Source organism: Mytilinidion resinicola (assembly GCF_010093595.1).
Source record: "Mytilinidion resinicola strain CBS 304.34 unplaced genomic scaffold BDZ99scaffold_28, whole genome shotgun sequence".
Classification (NCBI taxonomy): domain Eukaryota; kingdom Fungi; phylum Ascomycota; class Dothideomycetes; order Mytilinidiales; family Mytilinidiaceae; genus Mytilinidion; species Mytilinidion resinicola.
This window is the reverse complement of record NW_022985464.1, coordinates 250,017-267,897: the sequence shown is the minus strand read 5'-3', so window position 1 is coordinate 267,897 and position 17,881 is coordinate 250,017. Positions and strand designations below refer to the sequence as shown.

At 51.8% G+C, this 17,881-nt stretch overlaps 8 protein-coding genes across 8 annotated transcripts; 4 read left to right on the top strand and 4 right to left on the bottom strand.

Annotated features, from left to right (window-relative positions):
- Positions 1-690: 690 nt before the first annotated feature.
- Positions 691-2,744, top strand: BDZ99DRAFT_576370 (uncharacterized protein; the record flags this gene model as incomplete). Its single annotated transcript, XM_033728576.1, has 2 exons — positions 691-2,392; positions 2,445-2,744. The coding sequence occupies 2 exons, from the start codon at positions 691-693 to the stop codon at positions 2,603-2,605; spliced, it is 1,863 nt and encodes a 620-aa protein (XP_033570075.1). The 3' UTR covers positions 2,606-2,744.
- Positions 2,745-6,378: 3,634 nt separating this feature from the next.
- Positions 6,379-7,267, bottom strand: BDZ99DRAFT_512222 (uncharacterized protein). The gene is made up of 2 exons (XM_033724611.1): positions 7,025-7,267; positions 6,379-6,845 (listed from the first exon to the last, which is right to left on the bottom strand). Exons 1-2 carry the CDS (start codon positions 7,191-7,193, stop codon positions 6,655-6,657), a joined length of 360 nt encoding a protein of 119 aa, XP_033570074.1. The 5' UTR covers positions 7,194-7,267; the 3' UTR covers positions 6,379-6,654.
- Positions 7,268-7,511: 244 nt separating this feature from the next.
- On the top strand, positions 7,512-7,763 carry BDZ99DRAFT_526856 (H/ACA ribonucleoprotein complex subunit 3; the record flags this gene model as incomplete). Its single annotated transcript, XM_033726180.1, has 2 exons — positions 7,512-7,686; positions 7,738-7,763. The coding sequence occupies 2 exons, from the start codon at positions 7,512-7,514 to the stop codon at positions 7,761-7,763; spliced, it is 201 nt and encodes a 66-aa protein (XP_033570073.1).
- On the bottom strand, positions 7,556-9,818 carry BDZ99DRAFT_468454 (FAD/NAD(P)-binding domain-containing protein). Its single transcript, XM_033721245.1, has 4 exons — positions 9,534-9,818; positions 8,860-9,487; positions 7,738-8,803; positions 7,556-7,686 (listed from the first exon to the last, which is right to left on the bottom strand). The coding sequence occupies exons 1-3, from the start codon at positions 9,605-9,607 to the stop codon at positions 8,009-8,011; spliced, it is 1,497 nt and encodes a 498-aa protein (XP_033570072.1). The 5' UTR covers positions 9,608-9,818; the 3' UTR covers positions 7,556-7,686; positions 7,738-8,008.
- A 360-nt stretch (positions 9,819-10,178) lies between these two features.
- Positions 10,179-11,225, top strand: BDZ99DRAFT_491833 (uncharacterized protein; the record flags this gene model as incomplete). The annotated part of the gene is made up of 3 exons (XM_033723126.1): positions 10,179-10,212; positions 10,276-10,591; positions 10,652-11,225. 3 exons carry the CDS (start codon positions 10,179-10,181, stop codon positions 11,223-11,225), a joined length of 924 nt encoding a protein of 307 aa, XP_033570071.1.
- Positions 11,226-11,493: 268 nt separating this feature from the next.
- Positions 11,494-12,623, bottom strand: BDZ99DRAFT_468452 (Rrp15p-domain-containing protein). The gene has a single exon (XM_033721244.1). The coding sequence runs from the start codon at positions 12,600-12,602 to the stop codon at positions 11,667-11,669; it is 936 nt and encodes a 311-aa protein (XP_033570070.1). The 5' UTR covers positions 12,603-12,623; the 3' UTR covers positions 11,494-11,666.
- Positions 12,624-12,807: 184 nt separating this feature from the next.
- Positions 12,808-14,544, top strand: BDZ99DRAFT_400328 (signal recognition particle protein; the record flags this gene model as incomplete). The annotated part of the gene is made up of 3 exons (XM_033716170.1): positions 12,808-12,885; positions 12,941-13,093; positions 13,177-14,544. 3 exons carry the CDS (start codon positions 12,808-12,810, stop codon positions 14,542-14,544), a joined length of 1,599 nt encoding a protein of 532 aa, XP_033570069.1.
- A 1,513-nt stretch (positions 14,545-16,057) lies between these two features.
- BDZ99DRAFT_482329 (uncharacterized protein) lies at positions 16,058-17,374 on the bottom strand (the record flags this gene model as incomplete). The annotated part of the gene is made up of 1 exon (XM_033722476.1): positions 16,058-17,374. The coding sequence occupies one exon, from the start codon at positions 17,372-17,374 to the stop codon at positions 16,058-16,060; it is 1,317 nt and encodes a 438-aa protein (XP_033570068.1).
- Positions 17,375-17,881: the final 507 nt, after the last annotated feature.

The window sequence follows — 17,881 nt, the reverse complement described above, 5'->3', positions numbered from 1 at the left end:
CTCGCGGTACCGTGCTTTGACCAGATCCAGCTCAGCCTTAGTAAGGATTTGTCCAGAAAAGAGCTTCCTCCGTTCCGATCCCACCAATTCCACCTGTGGCTTGAGTTCTGCTCTATTCCAGTTCACCCGGACGCATCCAGGCGCTGTAATCGTCGCTCGACTCTCCCGCCGCAAACTCTTCAGCCCACAATCCAGGAACTCCGCTACTACGTAGTATAGTCCCAAGACATACTTTTGGGCACTCCTTGCAACTTCTTGGGGTGCCCCGATAGGTTTTTGAAGCTCTGAATACGACGGAATGACCGACGCAGTGGATATTAGATTACCTTTTGACCAAGCTAATACCTGCTTGCTGGAGTGCTCCTTAAAGTGGTACTAGGTGAGCAAAAGTGAAGCCCGACTAGCGTAATGTCCGTGTGCCCAAACTTATGACCGCTCACTGTAGGGCTTTTGTTCATCTTTCCATTTTCACAATGTTCAACCTGGCCCCCTTCACGCTTTCAGGCGTACAAAGGCAGTTGATACACAGAGCGTCACGACTTGCCCCCCATGAGGCTGAACTCTTATCTTATGCAGCTAACTTGAGGCTCAACCTACCGCATTTATGGGCGGCAGCAAGGTACAAAAGAACGCGTCATTCCGCCTTAGCCATAATGTCAACATCAACAGCATACCACAGCCACTTCCGACATGAACGACCAGGAAAACCAGGCATTTTTTCGTCACAGCAGTAGCTCTAGCATCGCACTCGCTCCTCTTCTCAAACACCCAGCTTCCATCAGCTCTGCCGATGTGCAAGAGCCGCATCATGTGTGCCTACAGCGGCATGACGAGTCCGGTTTTCTGTCACTGGTCCGGACGTGGTGGTTGGCACCTGCCCATCTCTTCTGCACTATCCTGCTAGCCTGTACGGTTCAATGGAGCATACGAGGGACCATGTTTCCAGTCTACAGAATACCGCACCGCTATCTTACCCAATCCGACGTCACCACGCTTCTCTCCGTTGGTCTAAAGATCACTAGCATTTTTACGACGGCATGGCAGTCCATAACGGCATGGCGTTGCGCTTTCATCGCCCTCGAGAAAACCGGGCTTCAGCTTTCTCAGCTATCGAACCAGATCTCCTTCAAGACTCCAGTGCTTCGTGGAGACAAGACGACAAAACTCCTGGGCCTTGTGCTACTGTTGGGTTGGCCCGCCCAGCTGGCTTCCCCAATATTATCTGGCGCGATAACGTGGGTTCCTACCACAAACATGACGTATGGGAATATTACGGATCTCCAAATCGCACGAGCTTCTGCGAATGCGACGGACTGGGACTCTACGCCGCCTTGGTACCGCTTGGTTGCTTGGGACGACACCGGTTTCCAGCCCGCGACCAGACTCGTGCTGCTCCAAAAAGCCGCCGGGTCGACACTCACGATACTACGCGACTCCACCAAGTACAGTTTCTCTGTCCCAATAAAAAACCCGCGTAGGTTCACCCCGGAGGTCGAAGGTTATACGCTTGGTAGTACCGTCCAGTCGATCATCATGCCGACTTTTGAGATCTCCAATCTCACGTGGTTGAAAATACGCTCAATCCCACAAGAAATCCAGGACGCCGTCCACAATAAATCCAACGCGTACTTTAATTTCGGTGACCCCGATTACAGACCGAATCCGCCGGTTGTCGGGTTAATTCGAAAACCAAACATCGGGCCTTTGAGTAGCCATACACTTCCTCCAAACTCGAGTGTCAACGAAAACACTTATGCTGTGTATCGAGCCGTTCGATACCCAAACCACGGGAACTTGACCAATTGCTCTTCGGAGGCTTTTGACGGTCGGCCCAGTCACCTTCCTGACGCTGAATATCTGTGGGTAAATGGGGAGACACATGTAACGGATTGCTATGCCGTTGCAGGCCTCCACATCAACGCTGGCGTCGTCGCATGCCAGAGTTCGAGGGCCACTCTAGTCGCACCATCTGTACTAGAATGCATACCTCATCCCGGAGAAGATCAATTTCAAGTTCTGTCAGATCCATTGACACAGTATTCTCTCTCGGCCATTACGGGAACGATTTCCTGGCTCGATTCGCTGGATGTAATGACCGCATGGAGCTCTACCGCTGACACTGCCATTGCGGCTACTATATCGATCGCTATCGAGAATGGACTAAGGGCGGCGTACGAGGGCTTCTGGAGCGCCCTTACCAACTCCCTGAGTAGTACGACAGACCCGAAGATAACAATCGACGAGAGTGCGTCTGCCGTCATTGCTAGTGTCGCTACATGGAGAGTCATTCTTTGGGCCGCACTGAACACCTTACTAACTTTCGCGAGCATTCTTCTATGGAGAGTACAATCCAGCTGTATACGGCCTCCGGTCAAGAATCCAGTTCTGACTTGTAAGCTGCAAGTCATTGATCGAGCTTTACCATTCATGCTGACTCATTATAGCAATACTGCTCGACTCGTCCAAAGTGATCGAAGAAGTCGGGGTAGGGCTGTGCAACGCGAATCGGCTGACCAAAAACGACGATGGGCGAGGTAGACTTCGGTTGCGGTGCATCGACCGATCTGATCCTCATTGGTATCACGATCAGCTGGAAATGGAGTAATCCTTTCGTCCTACACCATGTAATTTGCTAGATCTTTTAATCTATCAATCGAATCGTCAGGAAGAGCGTCTTCGCAAGTCTGCTAGTCCCAAAACCTCTAAGCAGCATATAAGTGATACCTGCTGTACCACGGCCTCCGGAGCAATGATATGTATCTTGCCTTCACTCTGCCATACCATCGCTCCGCTATTTCTTCGAAGTAATCCTTTCCAGAACCCCTCCTATCAACCTGCTTGCTAGTTCGATGCATTGGCGTCCAAGTCTCACGCAAATATTGCCCGACCCTCACCATCCGCGACAAGCTGAGCCTTCATATTCTTCGCGATTTCTAACATTTCCCACCTTGTTCTATTAATCCTAGGCTTGTTATGTATGTGTCGTCCACCGAACTAAATAAGATAGCTAGACTTAAAGATCTCCATGCTCGCTCCTCTATCCCTTCTAGACTTTGCAATATGAGAGCGACAAGAAAGACCATTACTAATCCCACTAGTATGGCCGGGAATAAGAACGAAGCCCACCTTACGCGAATGTAAGTAGAGTTAATCAAATCTATTCCCCGTTGTCTATTGATGAACAAGACATCTCGGAAGAAGAGGCCTCTCTATGCTGTCCTTAGGAGGTATAGGACATCCGACAACGTAATACTCCCGTGGCCTTGCTGCTCTTCTTGTGGTTCTAGATGGACGTCGACGCTATGGCTATATATATTGCTCACTGTACGAGAACTCAAGAGGAATGACTTAGACATGCTTGTACCATAGGTTGAGCTTATAATAGCTGCTGTATACTCGAAAGAGGTTTCTGTGCCCATAGATTTCCATTGGTCGCAAATGGATATATTGAGAGGCCTGTGGGGCACGGCTTTATTTTCAATGAAGCACTCTGGATTTAAACAAGGAGTTACAGAGCTGCTCTGAAGTACTATTGGTTCAGGTTCATTCTGCAATGAAAAGTGATGGTATGGTGAATTTGAGAGAAGAGCAAGATTCACGTGCTGCCGTGAACGTTTTGGGTCTCTTAGCGCCGATCTTTAACAACAAACAACCCCGGACCTTCAACTTCAACAACGCAATTGCTATAGCCCCACCATCCATTCTTCTCGCGCAAGCACCACCATGCCGCGCTCTCACGCTTCTACAGGGAGGAGTCCAAGCCGGAGTCCTACGCGACGCGCACCCACCCGGACTGCATCCCGACGCGCACCATCTACTACCTCCACGAAGTACGAAGTGGACTTCGACGCGTTGCGCGGGCCGGATTCTACGGGACTGGATACAACGGACGTCGAGGGCAATGGTTTGGGAAAGTTCGATACCATACGCAGCGACGACATTGATGGGCCGGAGGACTTCACGCTGAACATGGAGTACTGGATGAAGACACCGCTTCCATTTCTCCCAAAACAGCCAGGAGTCATAGTGCAGGAGGCTACGGAGGATTTGGACGATGTTACTCCGGAGGGAGATCGGGCGATCTCGAATGTCTACAACGATGAAGGGCCGGAAAAGGTGGATTCACGATCACCAACACTACGCGCTCCAGCGACCAGCGGCGAGGACGAAAGACCGACAGATCTAGATGAGAGCACCATGGAGCAGGATGAGAAAGTCATGAGCTATTTGGATGCGCTGCCTGATACGGACATTGATGATGCCGTTGTGTCGACCCCACATTACAAGGCAGGGACGTTGCGCCGCCAACGACCCCAGGCGACCCTCCCACATTCACCCTCACCAGCTCCCCAGAAGACCCGCTCACTACAGCCAACGGTCGAAGACTCTACCGACACACCGAGGAAGCTTACACAGGAGACTGTGGTGCACTATCAAACTGAGCAGGAACAGAGCGCCACCAACGAATCAATCTTCCGAGACATTGCGGACCTAGAGACGCGACTCAAGGACCAAGAATCAGCCGCTCAGAAGCGCATCACCGAACTCGAGACGATCCTCACCTACACACGTTCCGAGCTGGACACAACTCGGAAGCAGATCTTCAAGAAATCCGAGGAAATCAACGAGCTCAAAGACCTCAACGAGATGTTGGACCAGAGCGTCAAAGCGTCCAGTGCGGACACGAACACTCGACTCGAGTCACAACGAGAGGAATATGAGAAGAGAATAGAAGACCTCAAATCTGAGCATGTCAAGGAGAATGATAGACAGGTAGAAGAGGTGAATGAGGCGTGGCGTCGTAAGCTAAAAAATGAGAATGAGACGTATGCCATGGCTAAAGAAGAAGAATTCGTCCGCAGGGAGACACATCTAAAAGGCGAATGTGAGGGTCAGTTAAGGGCACTCGACGAAGAGAAGGACCGGATAAGCAAAAGTCTGCTTGCTCGAGACCAGCAAATCACCGAACTGCAACAGGAGCTGGACCAATCGAGGAAAGAAACCTCGGCCGATATGGCTAAGGTCATAGATGAGCAAAAGTCTCAGTTTGACAGAGAAAGGGTCGAATTGAACGGAAAGATCACGACTCTAGAGTCTAGGATCGAGAAGCTCATATGCGATCTCAAGCTTGCTACAGACGACGCGACCAAATCCCGCCTAGAAGCCAACGACTACATCACGCTACAGGAATCATCAAAAACCCAGGCGGCCAAGACCAAACTCCTGGAATCCCGTCTACAGAGTCTCCAAAATCAACTCGATTCCTCTCGCGCAGACGTCTCGGCGAAAGACCAAGAAATCCTGCGCAGCATCACCGAACAAGAACGCATGGACAAACGCGTCAACGATTCTCAAGCCCGCATCTCAGACCTTGAAAAGACAATCTCAACACTCCGGCAGGACCTCACCCAAAGCCGTGCCGAGACCGATGCAGCACGAAAGGAGATCCAGCGCGCACATGAAGGCACGAGAGTCGTGCGCGAGAGTCTCCGAGAAGCTCGCGCCGAGACAGAAACCATTACACACGAATCCGAAGAGCAGCTCAAGACGTTGCAGATGCACAAGAGGGATGTCGAGCGTATGCTTGAGAACGCGCAGACGGAGCGAGATTCGATGGCCTCGAGTCAGAAGGCCCAGCTTTCTGAGATGCGTACCAAAGCTGAGGAAGCAGTACGCAAGGTCGGTGTGATGCTCGACACCGAGCGGGCGGAGAAGAAGAAGGCGGTGAAAGAGGCGAAAGCGCTGAAAGTGGAATTGGAGCAGCTGCGGACGGAAGCTCAGCGGGGGAAAGCTAGGTCAGAGAAGCTGAGCTCAGAAGCAGTCCACCCCGACGGTGTCTACTCGACAGAAGCTATGTCAGAACTTGAGACGTTGAGGGAAATCATCCGCAAGCAGAACGTCACCAACAAAGCTGCAAAGGCGGAAGCCCAAGCCGCACAGGCGGAACTAGAGAGCCTAAAGGCAGACATGGACGCCCGGACAGACGAATTCTTGGGCACGAATGGGGACCTGAACGAGCGGTTCGCGGCGCTGCTCAAGCCGCTGATGAGGGAGAAGACGAAGAGCGCGATGGAGACGAGGGATGGGAAGTGGATAGAGCGCCTCGGGAAGTTACAAGCTGAGCGGGAGCTCATGGGAAAGGTGCTGATGAGGGAATGGGGAAAGCAAGAGTGTGGGAGAGCGAAGAAGGATGAGGTGCAATATTATCGCTATCATTATGATGTGCGGCAGCGGCAGCGGAGAAGTGAGGGTAATTAGGGCTAAAGCTTTGGTGTTCTTGGGGTCTTTGGGAGTTCATTGGGGAGGGGGGCTTTCTTCTCTTAGGTATGGTGGCGTCTTAGCATCGGGGTTCTGGCGTTGCATACAGCAGTGCTGAATGGTAATGAGCGACGTATCCGCGTAATCATACGCGTTGGCTTGAATAGCGTTCCTTGCAAGTGTGAAGGCTCATGTTGCTTTATACATCTTTCCCATAACGCCGTTTCCGTCAACAAACTAATCTATTTCATAACGCTCTAAGCAGTGGCAGAACAATGCGCGGCTGCCCAAGACGAGACTCTGTGCGCTTTTTGTTAGATCGCCATTCTTCTGAATCGAAAACGCGATTAAATCTTTTCATCCCTATTCCCTACTCCCTCTCAGCCCAGCAAGTTTTTATAGCAACCCCTTCCGCGCCAACTCGATCTTCCTCGCCGTCTCGCCCTCCTTGTACCCGCCTTTGCTTGCGCATATGGCGATCCCGTCCCCGAGCTCGACTTTGTCCTCGACGTCCCAGGCGCAGGGGCAGTGGTGGGGGAAGTGTACGCAGGAGAGAGTTCCGGGGCATAGATAGTTCGAGCAATGAGCTATTCGATATATCAGCATAAGTTTCAAGTCTTCGAACCCAAACGAAGCGTGAGAAAAATGTTATGTAGCAGACTCCAAGAGCTAGCATAGACTAGCTTGGAATGATACAATTTATAGAGCTTATCGCATAGAGTTTGGCTCTTGGGGGATTGAAGTGGAACTAGACTAGAAAACATACCGGCATTGTAATTTTCCTGATACCACTGGCTGTCGCTCCTCACGTTCTGCGGCTGGTGTTGTTGCTGCTGCCCGCCGCCGTTGAACATTTGATCGAAGAAGCCGAATTGGGCGTTGGAAGAAACGGCGAAGAGGGAGAAGATGAGGAGGAGTAGGTCGAGGACGTCCATGTTGATTGTCTCGCTTTTGCACTTCGAATACGGTAGAAAGAGCCGTGGAGGTGAGTTCGGGGATGACGATGCGGTGGAGTGGCCTTTTGGATTAGACCCGTTGAGGGCTTTGTCTGCGCCCGGCGCTAAACAATAGGGCGCTTTGGTACTGCGGAGAAAATGAAAACTTCGGGGGTCTCGCACAACGACTGGGGGAGCTTCAACCTCACAACTACACCTCTATACCCATCGTATCCTCAGCTAGCAGACATCCACAATCGTACAGGTACGCCCTTTCACCCTCTCTTGACTGAGTACAGAGCCTAATTTCGTTCCAGCATGCATCTCATGTACACCCTCGACGCCTCGGGCAAACGCGCCTACACCCTCAAGAAGGTCATCAAAGGCGAGGTCTCCAAGTCTGCCCACCCGGCGCGCTTCTCGCCCGACGACAAGTACTCCCGCCACCGAGTCACGCTGAAGAGGAGATATGGACTGCTCATGACGCAGCAGAGTGAGTCTATGGGCGTGGAAGAGTTTTGCAGTAGTTGCTGATAAAACGCAGAGGATAAGCATGCACTCGGAACCTAGATCTGGAGAGCTGGATGAGAGAGGGTAATCTGAGGGAAAGCCAGATCAAAATGGGGTCAAACGGTTGAAATTGGCGTTTTACGGAGTCCTGGCGAAATTTTGCGATACCTCTGACAGACGAGGGCGAGGATTTGAGATAAATGCCACAAATTCTTCCTGGGGATGGTTTAGGTTGCACTGCTACGTCTATATGCAGCTCTATGGACAAAGCAACTGTCTATTTCCACACGAAACATTCTCTAATGCTACAGACGCGCCTTCTCATCACTCTCTTTCTCCCTCAAGTATTCTTTGAAATCAAAACCCAGCTCTTCCAAAGTCCTCACGCTCGCTCTCGCATCCCCCCTAGCTACAAAGGCTCTCCGAATCGCCGCAAAATTGTCCCTGCACCAGTATTCCCACTTTCCCCACACGGGTGGCACCTTTCCCTGTCCCCCATTCTCCAATCCTGCCTTCGCGGGCGCGCTTAATGCCCACCTTGAGAGCTCGTTGATATATTCTGCGTCCTTCGGGAACGGTAGCAGGTGGAAATCACGCCCTGCTCCTACCTCTGCGATCCGGTCGTTCTCCCATTTCTGCATCTCTTCGGTTGAAGGTAAAGGTAGGCGCCCAGCATACACGCGTGCTAGCACCGCGCTCTGCGCTTCAGCAACTGGGAAGGGGATAACACGTTGTGGCAGTGCTACGAGCGAAAGAGTCGGGTTTGGCGCGTAGAAGAGATGCTTATACGTATGTTCGACATGGCTCCCATCGGTGATCAGAGACGGCGAAACATTTCTCAAAAAGGGCAGCGAGTAGAAGTATCCCGTGCAGAAGACGACAGCGTCGATGTCTGATTCTACGCGCCCATTCTCGAAGCGGACGGAACGGGACTCGGGGATGAAAGCTGCGATTGGTGGGAGGTCGAGTTTGCTGGGGTCGGGCGCGGGTTGCAGGTGGGGAGCGGCCTTTTGCGACCAGAGGAGTGGCGGAGTGCAAAGAGGAGCGATCTGGGAGCTGATGTCGAGGCCGGAGGCGGAGTTGCCGATGACGATTGTTTTCTGATGGGTATCAGTGGGTGCTCAAATTGTGAAATAGAAGGAAAGAGGAAGCACACCTTTCCCGCGAAGACATCTGGTTTGCGAAAGTACTTGGAGTGTGATACTACACCTGGATATTTTTCATTCCACTCTTTCAACCCCTCGATATCAGGAACGAAGGGCACGATAAAGTGACCATTTGCGACAATAACTCCGTCGTAGATTTCTTCAAGCTCAGTCTTGCTCCTTACATTGACTGATTTGACCAACCATTTATTGTCTGTGGCGGGCCTAACATCAACGACCTGAGTCTCGACTCGAACAAGATGTTTTACGTCTTCTCCGTACTGCTGGATATAACCTAATGCAGTCTCGTGCTTCGGGAACAGCTGCGAGTCTTGAGGCCAGTTGAGGTCTGAGAATCCCATGAGCGAACGAGGGATGTTGGTCTCAAGTCGTTCATAGAGCGGAGATATGAATGAAGGTACTTTGTCGTCTGATCTGTGATTGTGTCCGGTTTTGAGGCTTTCTTTTCCCTTAGCAGGACGCCAGACGGGTTTGTCAATACCTCCAGCTGGACTGGTCTGGGGAATGGTGAAGATGTCTTCGTTGGTCTCATCGGGTGTGTAGTTCCATATCCCGCCGGTTGAGCTTCTTTGCTCGAATTCAACAATCTTGTCGAATGCTTTCTCGGCCGAGAGGTACCTGACTGGCTTTAGTGAAGCTGAAAAGAGAGAGGTTGTGAACATACTTCGCGGCTACTAATCCAGATGGGCCACCGCCAATGATAGCAATAGATCTTGCATTGATAAAGGTAGAAGCCATGGCTTAAATGCTGAAATTCTGATTATAAGATGAAGATATATCTGGAGACAATTTGACATGGAGAATAACGACTTTGAGAAAATTTATATCAGGATTCTATGTGTCAGTAGTATAGATTCCACTCCATTACTTTTTCTTCAACAGAACACTCTTTAAACAATTCTAAGATGACTCGACCTTGATTAAATGAAATGTCGCAGTATCACTCCACAGGCCCACATGGCCGACATCGCGTTGATAAGGAGGAGAATGACGATATCCGCTCCGCCCTCTTGGCTTCCACCCCTCCACCCACCACCCGTGGTTGCGTTGATGGCCTCGCCCACCATCCACCATCCTCCACTCAATTGCATAGCGACACATCTTCCAATTCTTTCCCTGTCCTTGTCCCTCATTCCTTCGCTCTCTATGCACTTCCCACGTCCATATACCCCTCGCATAGTCCATAGGTCCTGAACCCAAGCATCCACCAACCCACCCGCATACCTCAGACATGCTCCGCACCCTCCTCCCCCGCTCCCTCCCTCGCGCACACCCATTCCTCCACCGCGCCTTCTCCACCTCAAGAACAATGCCCGAGCAACTCCGCATAGGCTTCGTGCCTGGTACGGCCCCCTAAACCCTACCTCCCACAATTCAACCAATTCTGTAGCTGACGCCCAACCCAGAACACTTCTCCACCCCCCTCCACTTCGCCTCTACCCACCACGCCCTCCCCGCTTCCTTACTGCCGTTTCCCTCTGGCACCGGCCACATGGTGCAAGCGCTGCAAGCCGGCGAGATCGACATCGGCGTCGGCCTGACCGAGGGCTGGGTCGCGGCGCTCGGGAAAGCGCAGAGCGCTCAGCAAGACGCGGGATTCAAGGTCGTGGGGACATACGTCGAGACGCCGCTCTGCTGGGCGATAAGCACGGGTGCGGAGAGGGAGATTAATGGGGTGGAGGGGCTGCGGGGGAAGAAGATGGGGGTCAGTCGGGTTGGGAGGTAGGTTCTTGGCCTGGAATCCGCGATTGTGTAGGATATGTGGCTGATCATTGAGTGTAGTGGGTCGTACGTCATGGGTTTCGTGCTCGCGGACCAACAAGGCTGGCTTGGGTCTGGAAACAGAGGGGAAGCGCCGTTTGAGGTTGTGCCTCTGAATACGTTTGCGCAACTCCGCGCGGGTGTTAACGATGGCGCGGCGGACTTCTTCATGTGGGAGCATTTCACGTCGAAGCGGTACTATGATAATGGGGAGATTAGGCGGATTGGGGAGATCTATACGCCGTGGAGCTCGTGGAAGATTGTTGCCGCTGATAAGCTACTTTCGCCGTCGTCGCCTTCGAAGGTTACGTCGGAGCTTGCAGCGGTGTTGGAGTCGATTAATAAGGGTGTCAGGCACTTTGAGTCGAATCAAGAGGAGGCGGTCGAGTATATCTATACGAATCTGGATTACTCGGAGGAGGATGCGAGGGAGTGGCTTAAGACGGTGCGGTTTGCGCAAGATGTTAGGGGGGTGGATAAGAGTGTGTTGGAGAAGACGGTGGAGGTGTTGGGGAAAGCGGGCGTGCTGGAGAAGGAGGTTACAGCGGGAGATATGGCGGGGATGCTGAGGAGTGAGGCTGTGAAATGGATATGAGGAGTGGAATACGGTAATTACGGTATAGGGCTGGGCAAGGATTCTGGATTGGCGCATTTAGTGCATGGTATGGCGTTGTAGATGTGTACAGCATTCGAAAAGGGCATGTTTTGAAGGGGCACGGTGTTGGTGTCACTTCAGGTTAGCAGTTTTGGGCATACCCTAGGCATTTCTGCATGACGTGGGACTCTTCGTGGAGATGTACTAGCGATTAGGGATGGAAACAGTATACGCCACTCAGAAATCTTAAATAGTATATGAGACCAGTATTGGCAGCAGTCATGATCATTTCGAGAGTTCTAGGAGGACAAAAGGAACTTCATAGCTACTTCATATCAACTACGAGCTACGATGGACAGCTAGTCCAGCAAGGCCAACAGCTTTCCCAGCCTATTTCGACGCCTAACTTCCCAACGCTTTGACATTTTCACTATTCTCATCTCAAACCTCCACACTTTGCTCCTTCTTCTTCCCACCTCCCGCAATCATATCCAAAAAGCCCTGCTTCGACATCTCGCTCACCCTTTCCTCTCTCTTCGACATTCCGACTACACCCTCTTTCTGCGCACTCTTCGCCGCCTCCTCACCCTTCACCTGTGCCGCTCTAAACGCATTGAACATATGGATCACACCCCTCTGCGCTGTCTTCATCAACCTCTTGTCCTCCTCCAACACCTTGCCCGTGTCTACGTCTACCGCACTCACACCCAGGACGTCCTTTATCCTACCCTTCTCCTTAGCGACCCGCTTCTCCTCGCGCAGCTTCGACCGCGCTTTCGCTTCTAGCCGGGACTCAGTGAGCGATCGGGACGTCTCAGCCGCTGTGGCGGAGCGGGAGAGGAGTGGATCGGCACGCTTGGCGTGACTGAGTTTTGAGGAGAGAATATGGGACATGGAATTTGCGAAGGCGGAGGGGTCGTTGCGTTTAGATTTTTGCTTCTGAGGACGAGCTACCCCGTCGTCTTCTCCATCATCAGAGCCCGAGGCATTTTCGGAGTCGGCATTTTGTTCTTCTTCGTCGAAGGAGTCGTTGAGGTCGAGGTCGTCGAGATCGGCTTCTGAGGCGGAGGAGGGGATTGAGCCTTCGAGGTCTTCATCTGAGACTACTTCCTCTTCTTGGTCGAGTGGAGCGGTGGCAGGCGGTGCGTCGGTTGCTTTGAGTATAGGCTTTGGCTTTCGAGTTGCCGATTGTGGGATGGAGTTTACGTCTGATACTTCTGAGGGTTTTGCGACTTCGTCGTCGGAATTGGCGTCGCCTTCATCTTCTGAGCTGGAGCTGTGGTATTCGAGCTGGCGCTTTACTTTCTTTGGCTTCTTGGGCGTCCTCCCGCGCATGCCGTCTTCGGTCCATCGTCGTTTGAGCGTTGTTGAAGGCATTTTGTGTGAATTATTTGTTTTCGATTGTAGGTTGAAACTTTTCGAAGAGAAAATCGAAGAGACGTCAAAATTCGGCGCTTGGACCTCCTCCGACTCCCCGCATCGCATCGCATCTTCACCAACATCCCACAAACACACCCCCGAACTTAGATACACCACCAAAAGGACCTCTATCGCCCATATATCTACACCACACTGTGCTAAGATGGTGCTTCAAGACCTCGGGCGGCGCATCAATGCCGCCGTAAATGATCTTACGCGGTCGAGTAATCTGGACGAGAAGGTACGCTACGTTCCCTCTACCAAATGGGTTACGGGTGCTAATACTGTATCTGTAGGCTTTCGATGCTATGTTGAAAGAGATAGGCAATGCCTTGATCTCCTTGGATGTCAATGTCAAACTTGTTGCGACTCTACGGGCCTCAATAAAGCGAACAGTGAACTTCAACGATCAGAGCCCTGGCGTGAACAAGAAGCGGTTAATACAGAAGGTATGGATATCACATCTACCATTTAGGGCATTACATAGTCTACATAGGCAGCACATACAGGAAAAAGCTAATCCGGATCCAAGGCCGTCTTCGACGAACTCGTTAAACTCGTGGACCCTCACGCCGAACCCTTCAAGCCTAAGAAAGGCAAATCAAACGTCATCATGTTCGTCGGTCTCCAGGGTTCCGGAAAGACAACAACATGTACAAAGCTTGCCCGCTGGTACCAGGCCCGCGGATTCAAGGCCTGTCTCGTGTGCGCCGACACTTTCCGTGCTGGTGCTTTCGATCAGCTCAAGCAGAACGCTACGAAGGCGAAGATACCGTACTATGGATCGCATACGCAGACGGATCCGGTGGTAGTAGCCAGAGAGGGTGTGGAGAAATTCAAGAAGGAGCGGTTTGAAATCATTATTGTGGATACGTCTGGACGACATAGGCAAGAGAAGGATCTATTTGACGAGATGGTGCAGATTCAGCAGGCAGTGACTCCGGACCAGACGATCATGGTGCTAGATGCGTCGATTGGACAGGCCGCAGAGGCTCAGTCCCGCGCTTTCAAAGAGACGGCGGATTTCGGGGCCATTGTCATTACGAAGACGGATGGTGCTGCCCAGGGTGGTGGTGCGATTTCGGCTGTTGCAGCAACACATACTCCCATCATATTCATCGGTACCGGCGAGCACATGCTCGATCTAGAACGATTCGCTCCGCAACCTTTCGTCTCGAAGCTATTAGGAATGGGCGATGTGGCGGGCTTAGTCGAGCACGTGCAGAGTCTCAAGCTCGACCAAAAAGACACGATGAAGCACATCGCCTCCGGCGTCTTCACCGTCAAGGACCTCCGCGACCAACTATCCAATATCATGAAGATGGGGCCATTATCAAAGATGGCAGGCATGATCCCTGGTCTATCAAACATGATGGGCGGCATGGATGACGAAGAAGGCGGCGCCAAGCTCAAGCGCATGATCTACATCTGCGACTCCATGACCGAGAAAGAGCTCGAATCCGACGGCAAGATTTTTGTTGACCAACCCACCCGTATGACGCGTATCGCATGTGGCTCCGGAACCTCAGTCCGCGAAGTAGAAGAGCTCCTCACACAGCACAGGATGATGGCCGGCATGGCGAAGAAGATGAAGGGCGGCATGCAAAACATGCAGAAGGCGCAGGGCGCGATGGGTGGAGGCAACCGCGCGCAGCAGATGGCGGCTATGCAGAAGAGGATGGCGAGTATGGGCGGTGCAGGCGGTGCGCCGGGGGCTGGCGGTGGGATGCCTGATCTCGGTGCTATGATGAAGATGCTTGGTGGTGGCGGAAGGGGAGGCGGAGGGATGCCGGATATGGGAGGGATGGATATGGGTGCTATGATGAAGATGCTAGGCGGTGGGGGAGGTATGCCTGGTATGCCTGGGACGCCGCCGGGTGGTGGGAGAGGGAGGAGGTGAGCTGTCTTTTGCCACTTCATGTTGTTTGAGTTGTCCGTTTGATCGAGGTTATGCATAGCTCCGGCGCTGGGGATGAGGGAATCATTTGATGGGAATGACTTTGCGCAAGTACTATGATGGGCTGCCAAACATAGGTGCTGGAATTATGCGTATATGCATACGAGAAAAATCTACAAGAAACCAACGAACCCCGGGAGAGATATAACATGATATCGGCATCATTTGAGCTATGGGAGAGGTATAAAGGGCTTCTCAGGGCTTTCAATTTAGTACAATGGGGCATGGTGGGCGACCAGCGGTAGATCAACATCTTTCGACTGAATATTTCATGTCCTAGTGGATCAACCGTCCCTTGGGGTTAAAAGTGTTCGGAAGGCTGCGTGTGAGCGGGTGCACACTCATGATTCCTCCACTGAGCATCACAGACCATGTTAATACTCTTCACTATTTCTTGAACAAGCTACCAACTCCGACCTCTTTAAAAGCCTTTCTATCATAGTCCTCTCGATGCCATTGTGATTGGCATGATTCGAAGATAATGGTCTGCATCTTCATATTTGAAAGTGCCGCCCAACACAACCACTCCCACCAACTCCATCGACGATCGACGGGGGCAATGTTTAGACAATTCCCAGCTCCTCTGCCACTCCATTGCCTGTATGCTCTCGCCGTTTTGTTGCCAGGGTCTTGAGTCAGGTTCGACGACGTTTTGAACACCTCCCAGCTCTCCCTCCCAGCCCCATAGAAGGCTGCAATCCATGATTTTACACCAGAACCCCACGACAACCATGTAATTCTGGATGGGCAGATTTTGGACACCTCTCAGCCTCAACCTCCCCCATGATTTGTTCGGTAATTGAGTTTTGGCCAGAACCCAACACCGACATGATATCTTTGTCTTGATGGTTTTCCCGAGAGAGAAACCAATCCCTTCCGGAAGAAAGACACGTTCGGTTGCAGTCGTGAGATTTATAGGACTCCAGAGCGCCAAGATGAGGTTCACGTGGTGGTCATGTGGTTTTACCTGGCTGATGTGGCATGTTGATATGCGAGAAGGCGTAAGGAAGTGGTAGCTTGCGTATATCACAGCACTGTCGTAGTTTGTATTTCAAAGATACAGGGGCTAGTACGACTGGGACTTGTTGATGAAGGCGGTTCTTGAACCCTTGAGAGCCTACCTATTGCACCGATAGAATTTGAGTTTGGGTACTCTTTGTAACGGCCTGGAGCGCCCCAACGGGCTTTCCAAGCTCCAAATACAACTTAAAGGTCAAGACAGTGGAAATTAGGCTAGGTCATAAGTTTGGGCACACGAATGTGCCACTGCACGGCTCTCACTCTTGCTCGCTCGACACCACTGTGAGGAGTAGCGCAGCTAGCTAGCCTGCAGTCAGGCAAAAGGTAGCCTGATTCCCACTGCATCGACCTTTACATAATCCCTTGGATTTGAAAAGCCCATAGGTGTACCCCAAGCAGTATCATGTAATGTGGCATCCCAACCCATATGGGTCTTCTACTCACAGCTCCCTTCATCGCAGTCACAGTCCACCGACCTATACCCCTCCTCGACCTCCCTCCTAATCGTTGCAAACCGAGTTTCAAAATCCAGAGCGATCCTCAAAAATGCCGCCATCCACACGGCAGCTTCCCGCTGATCTTTCGCCTCTTCAGTCTCTACATCCTCGTCGCTGTCGAGCTCTTCTCCCATATCCTTAGTATCTTTCCGACCCTGAGCGGCAGATCCTTCGATTCTTTTTTTGTAGCTTTCCGTGAACCTTGGTATCGGAATGTCAAGGCCTAGCCCGTTGATGACCTTGTAAAAGTTGTATACCGGGTACTCGCAGTATTCAGGATCTAGTAGCTCACGACGCGAGGCGAATCCCTCGTGATCAAGATGAAGGCAAGCGAAATTGCGACTGAAGGCGCTATCGTTTGATGGCACGGGCGGCCTTGCGGTCGTTTCAGATCCTAAGAGCGGGGTCATCGTGACGAGCGTCTGGACAAGGAAGACAAGTCGTATGTCGTATGGCAGCGCATTTTCTCTAAAATCAGGGGCCCCATGAATGACATGTGGTCGGAGTATGGGGCGATGGAGGCACTCTTTGGACTTCCGCCAGAGATGTGCTATTAGCGGCCTGAGATTCTTCCGCGGTGTCCCACCCTCTCCTGCCAAAGCATCAACCTCTTTGACGCACTTCTTCAGCAAACCAGCCAGCTTGCGTAAATTCCTCGACTCGGACACATTCTCCCTTTCCTGTACGCTTTTGAGCGTGCCGATATACACCCGAAAGCGCTCGACCCCAACCCCGCTCTTGACACTATCGTCAGACCCTCGATTCCACTTTAGCCATCTGACACAGGATTTGGACCGCTGCGATTTCCTCGTTCTGCAATTTCCAATGGGGGATGATTCCAGTGCCCCGGGTCTCGAGGTGAAAGCAAGCGTTCTCAGCGCACCCACCACGCACTCGTCCATCGACGCGAACAAGTCGATGACGGGGTCAACGCGGCGCATCCAGTTGCGTACGGCGTACCAGCGATATGTGAGAGTGACCTCGGGTGAAGTTTTCCATTCGCCGTGGATGAAAGGGGTGGGGCAATAGAGCGTGTGGATATCCAGAATCAGATAGTAGAGCTTTTGAAATAGCTCAAGGCGGGCGGAGGAGGTGTAGAGGGAACACCACGTTGGACTTGATAAAAGGATAGAGGAAACTCGAGAGCTCTGAGTTGATAGCTCGAGGACGCAGGAGAGGGGGAGGAAGTCCAGGATTGCATGAGTCATCTCCACCGGAAGCTCGAAGACGCGGGGGTTTAGGGTGCTCGGGGACATATTGGGAAGTTGTAACGAGGAGTGGAATGGGCTTTGGAGATTAGGATTGGAGATTTAAGAGTTGGGAGGAGCATATATCATATGTTGTTTTTGATGACTAGAAAATTGAAAAGTTGCGGAGAAGCCGAGTCTAGACCATGGGCTCAGCCCTGTAGGCAACGAGATAATCTCAGAACTGGAAGCATGATGCAAATCACCAATGACTCCGTAAAAACTCTAAACCGTGCTAGAAGACATTGATGAAACTTGTAAAGTGGTTTTAGGGAGTTATGGTAGAAGCCGGGATCGAGCTGTTCGTTATTGCCGTTGGTTGTCCTCCCTAGAACTAGAAACCTTCCTTTGTCGGTCATCTTCAAGCCATGCTTCGCCCTGTTACATGGTTAAAGGGCTCGAATAGCAATTAGTTTGTGAGGAAAGCAACTGGTATTTGAGATGGATTGAGGTGAGGTCTGTGGTGAAGGTTTCCCAGCACCTTAGATACAATGCTGCACTAAGCCGCATCGGGAT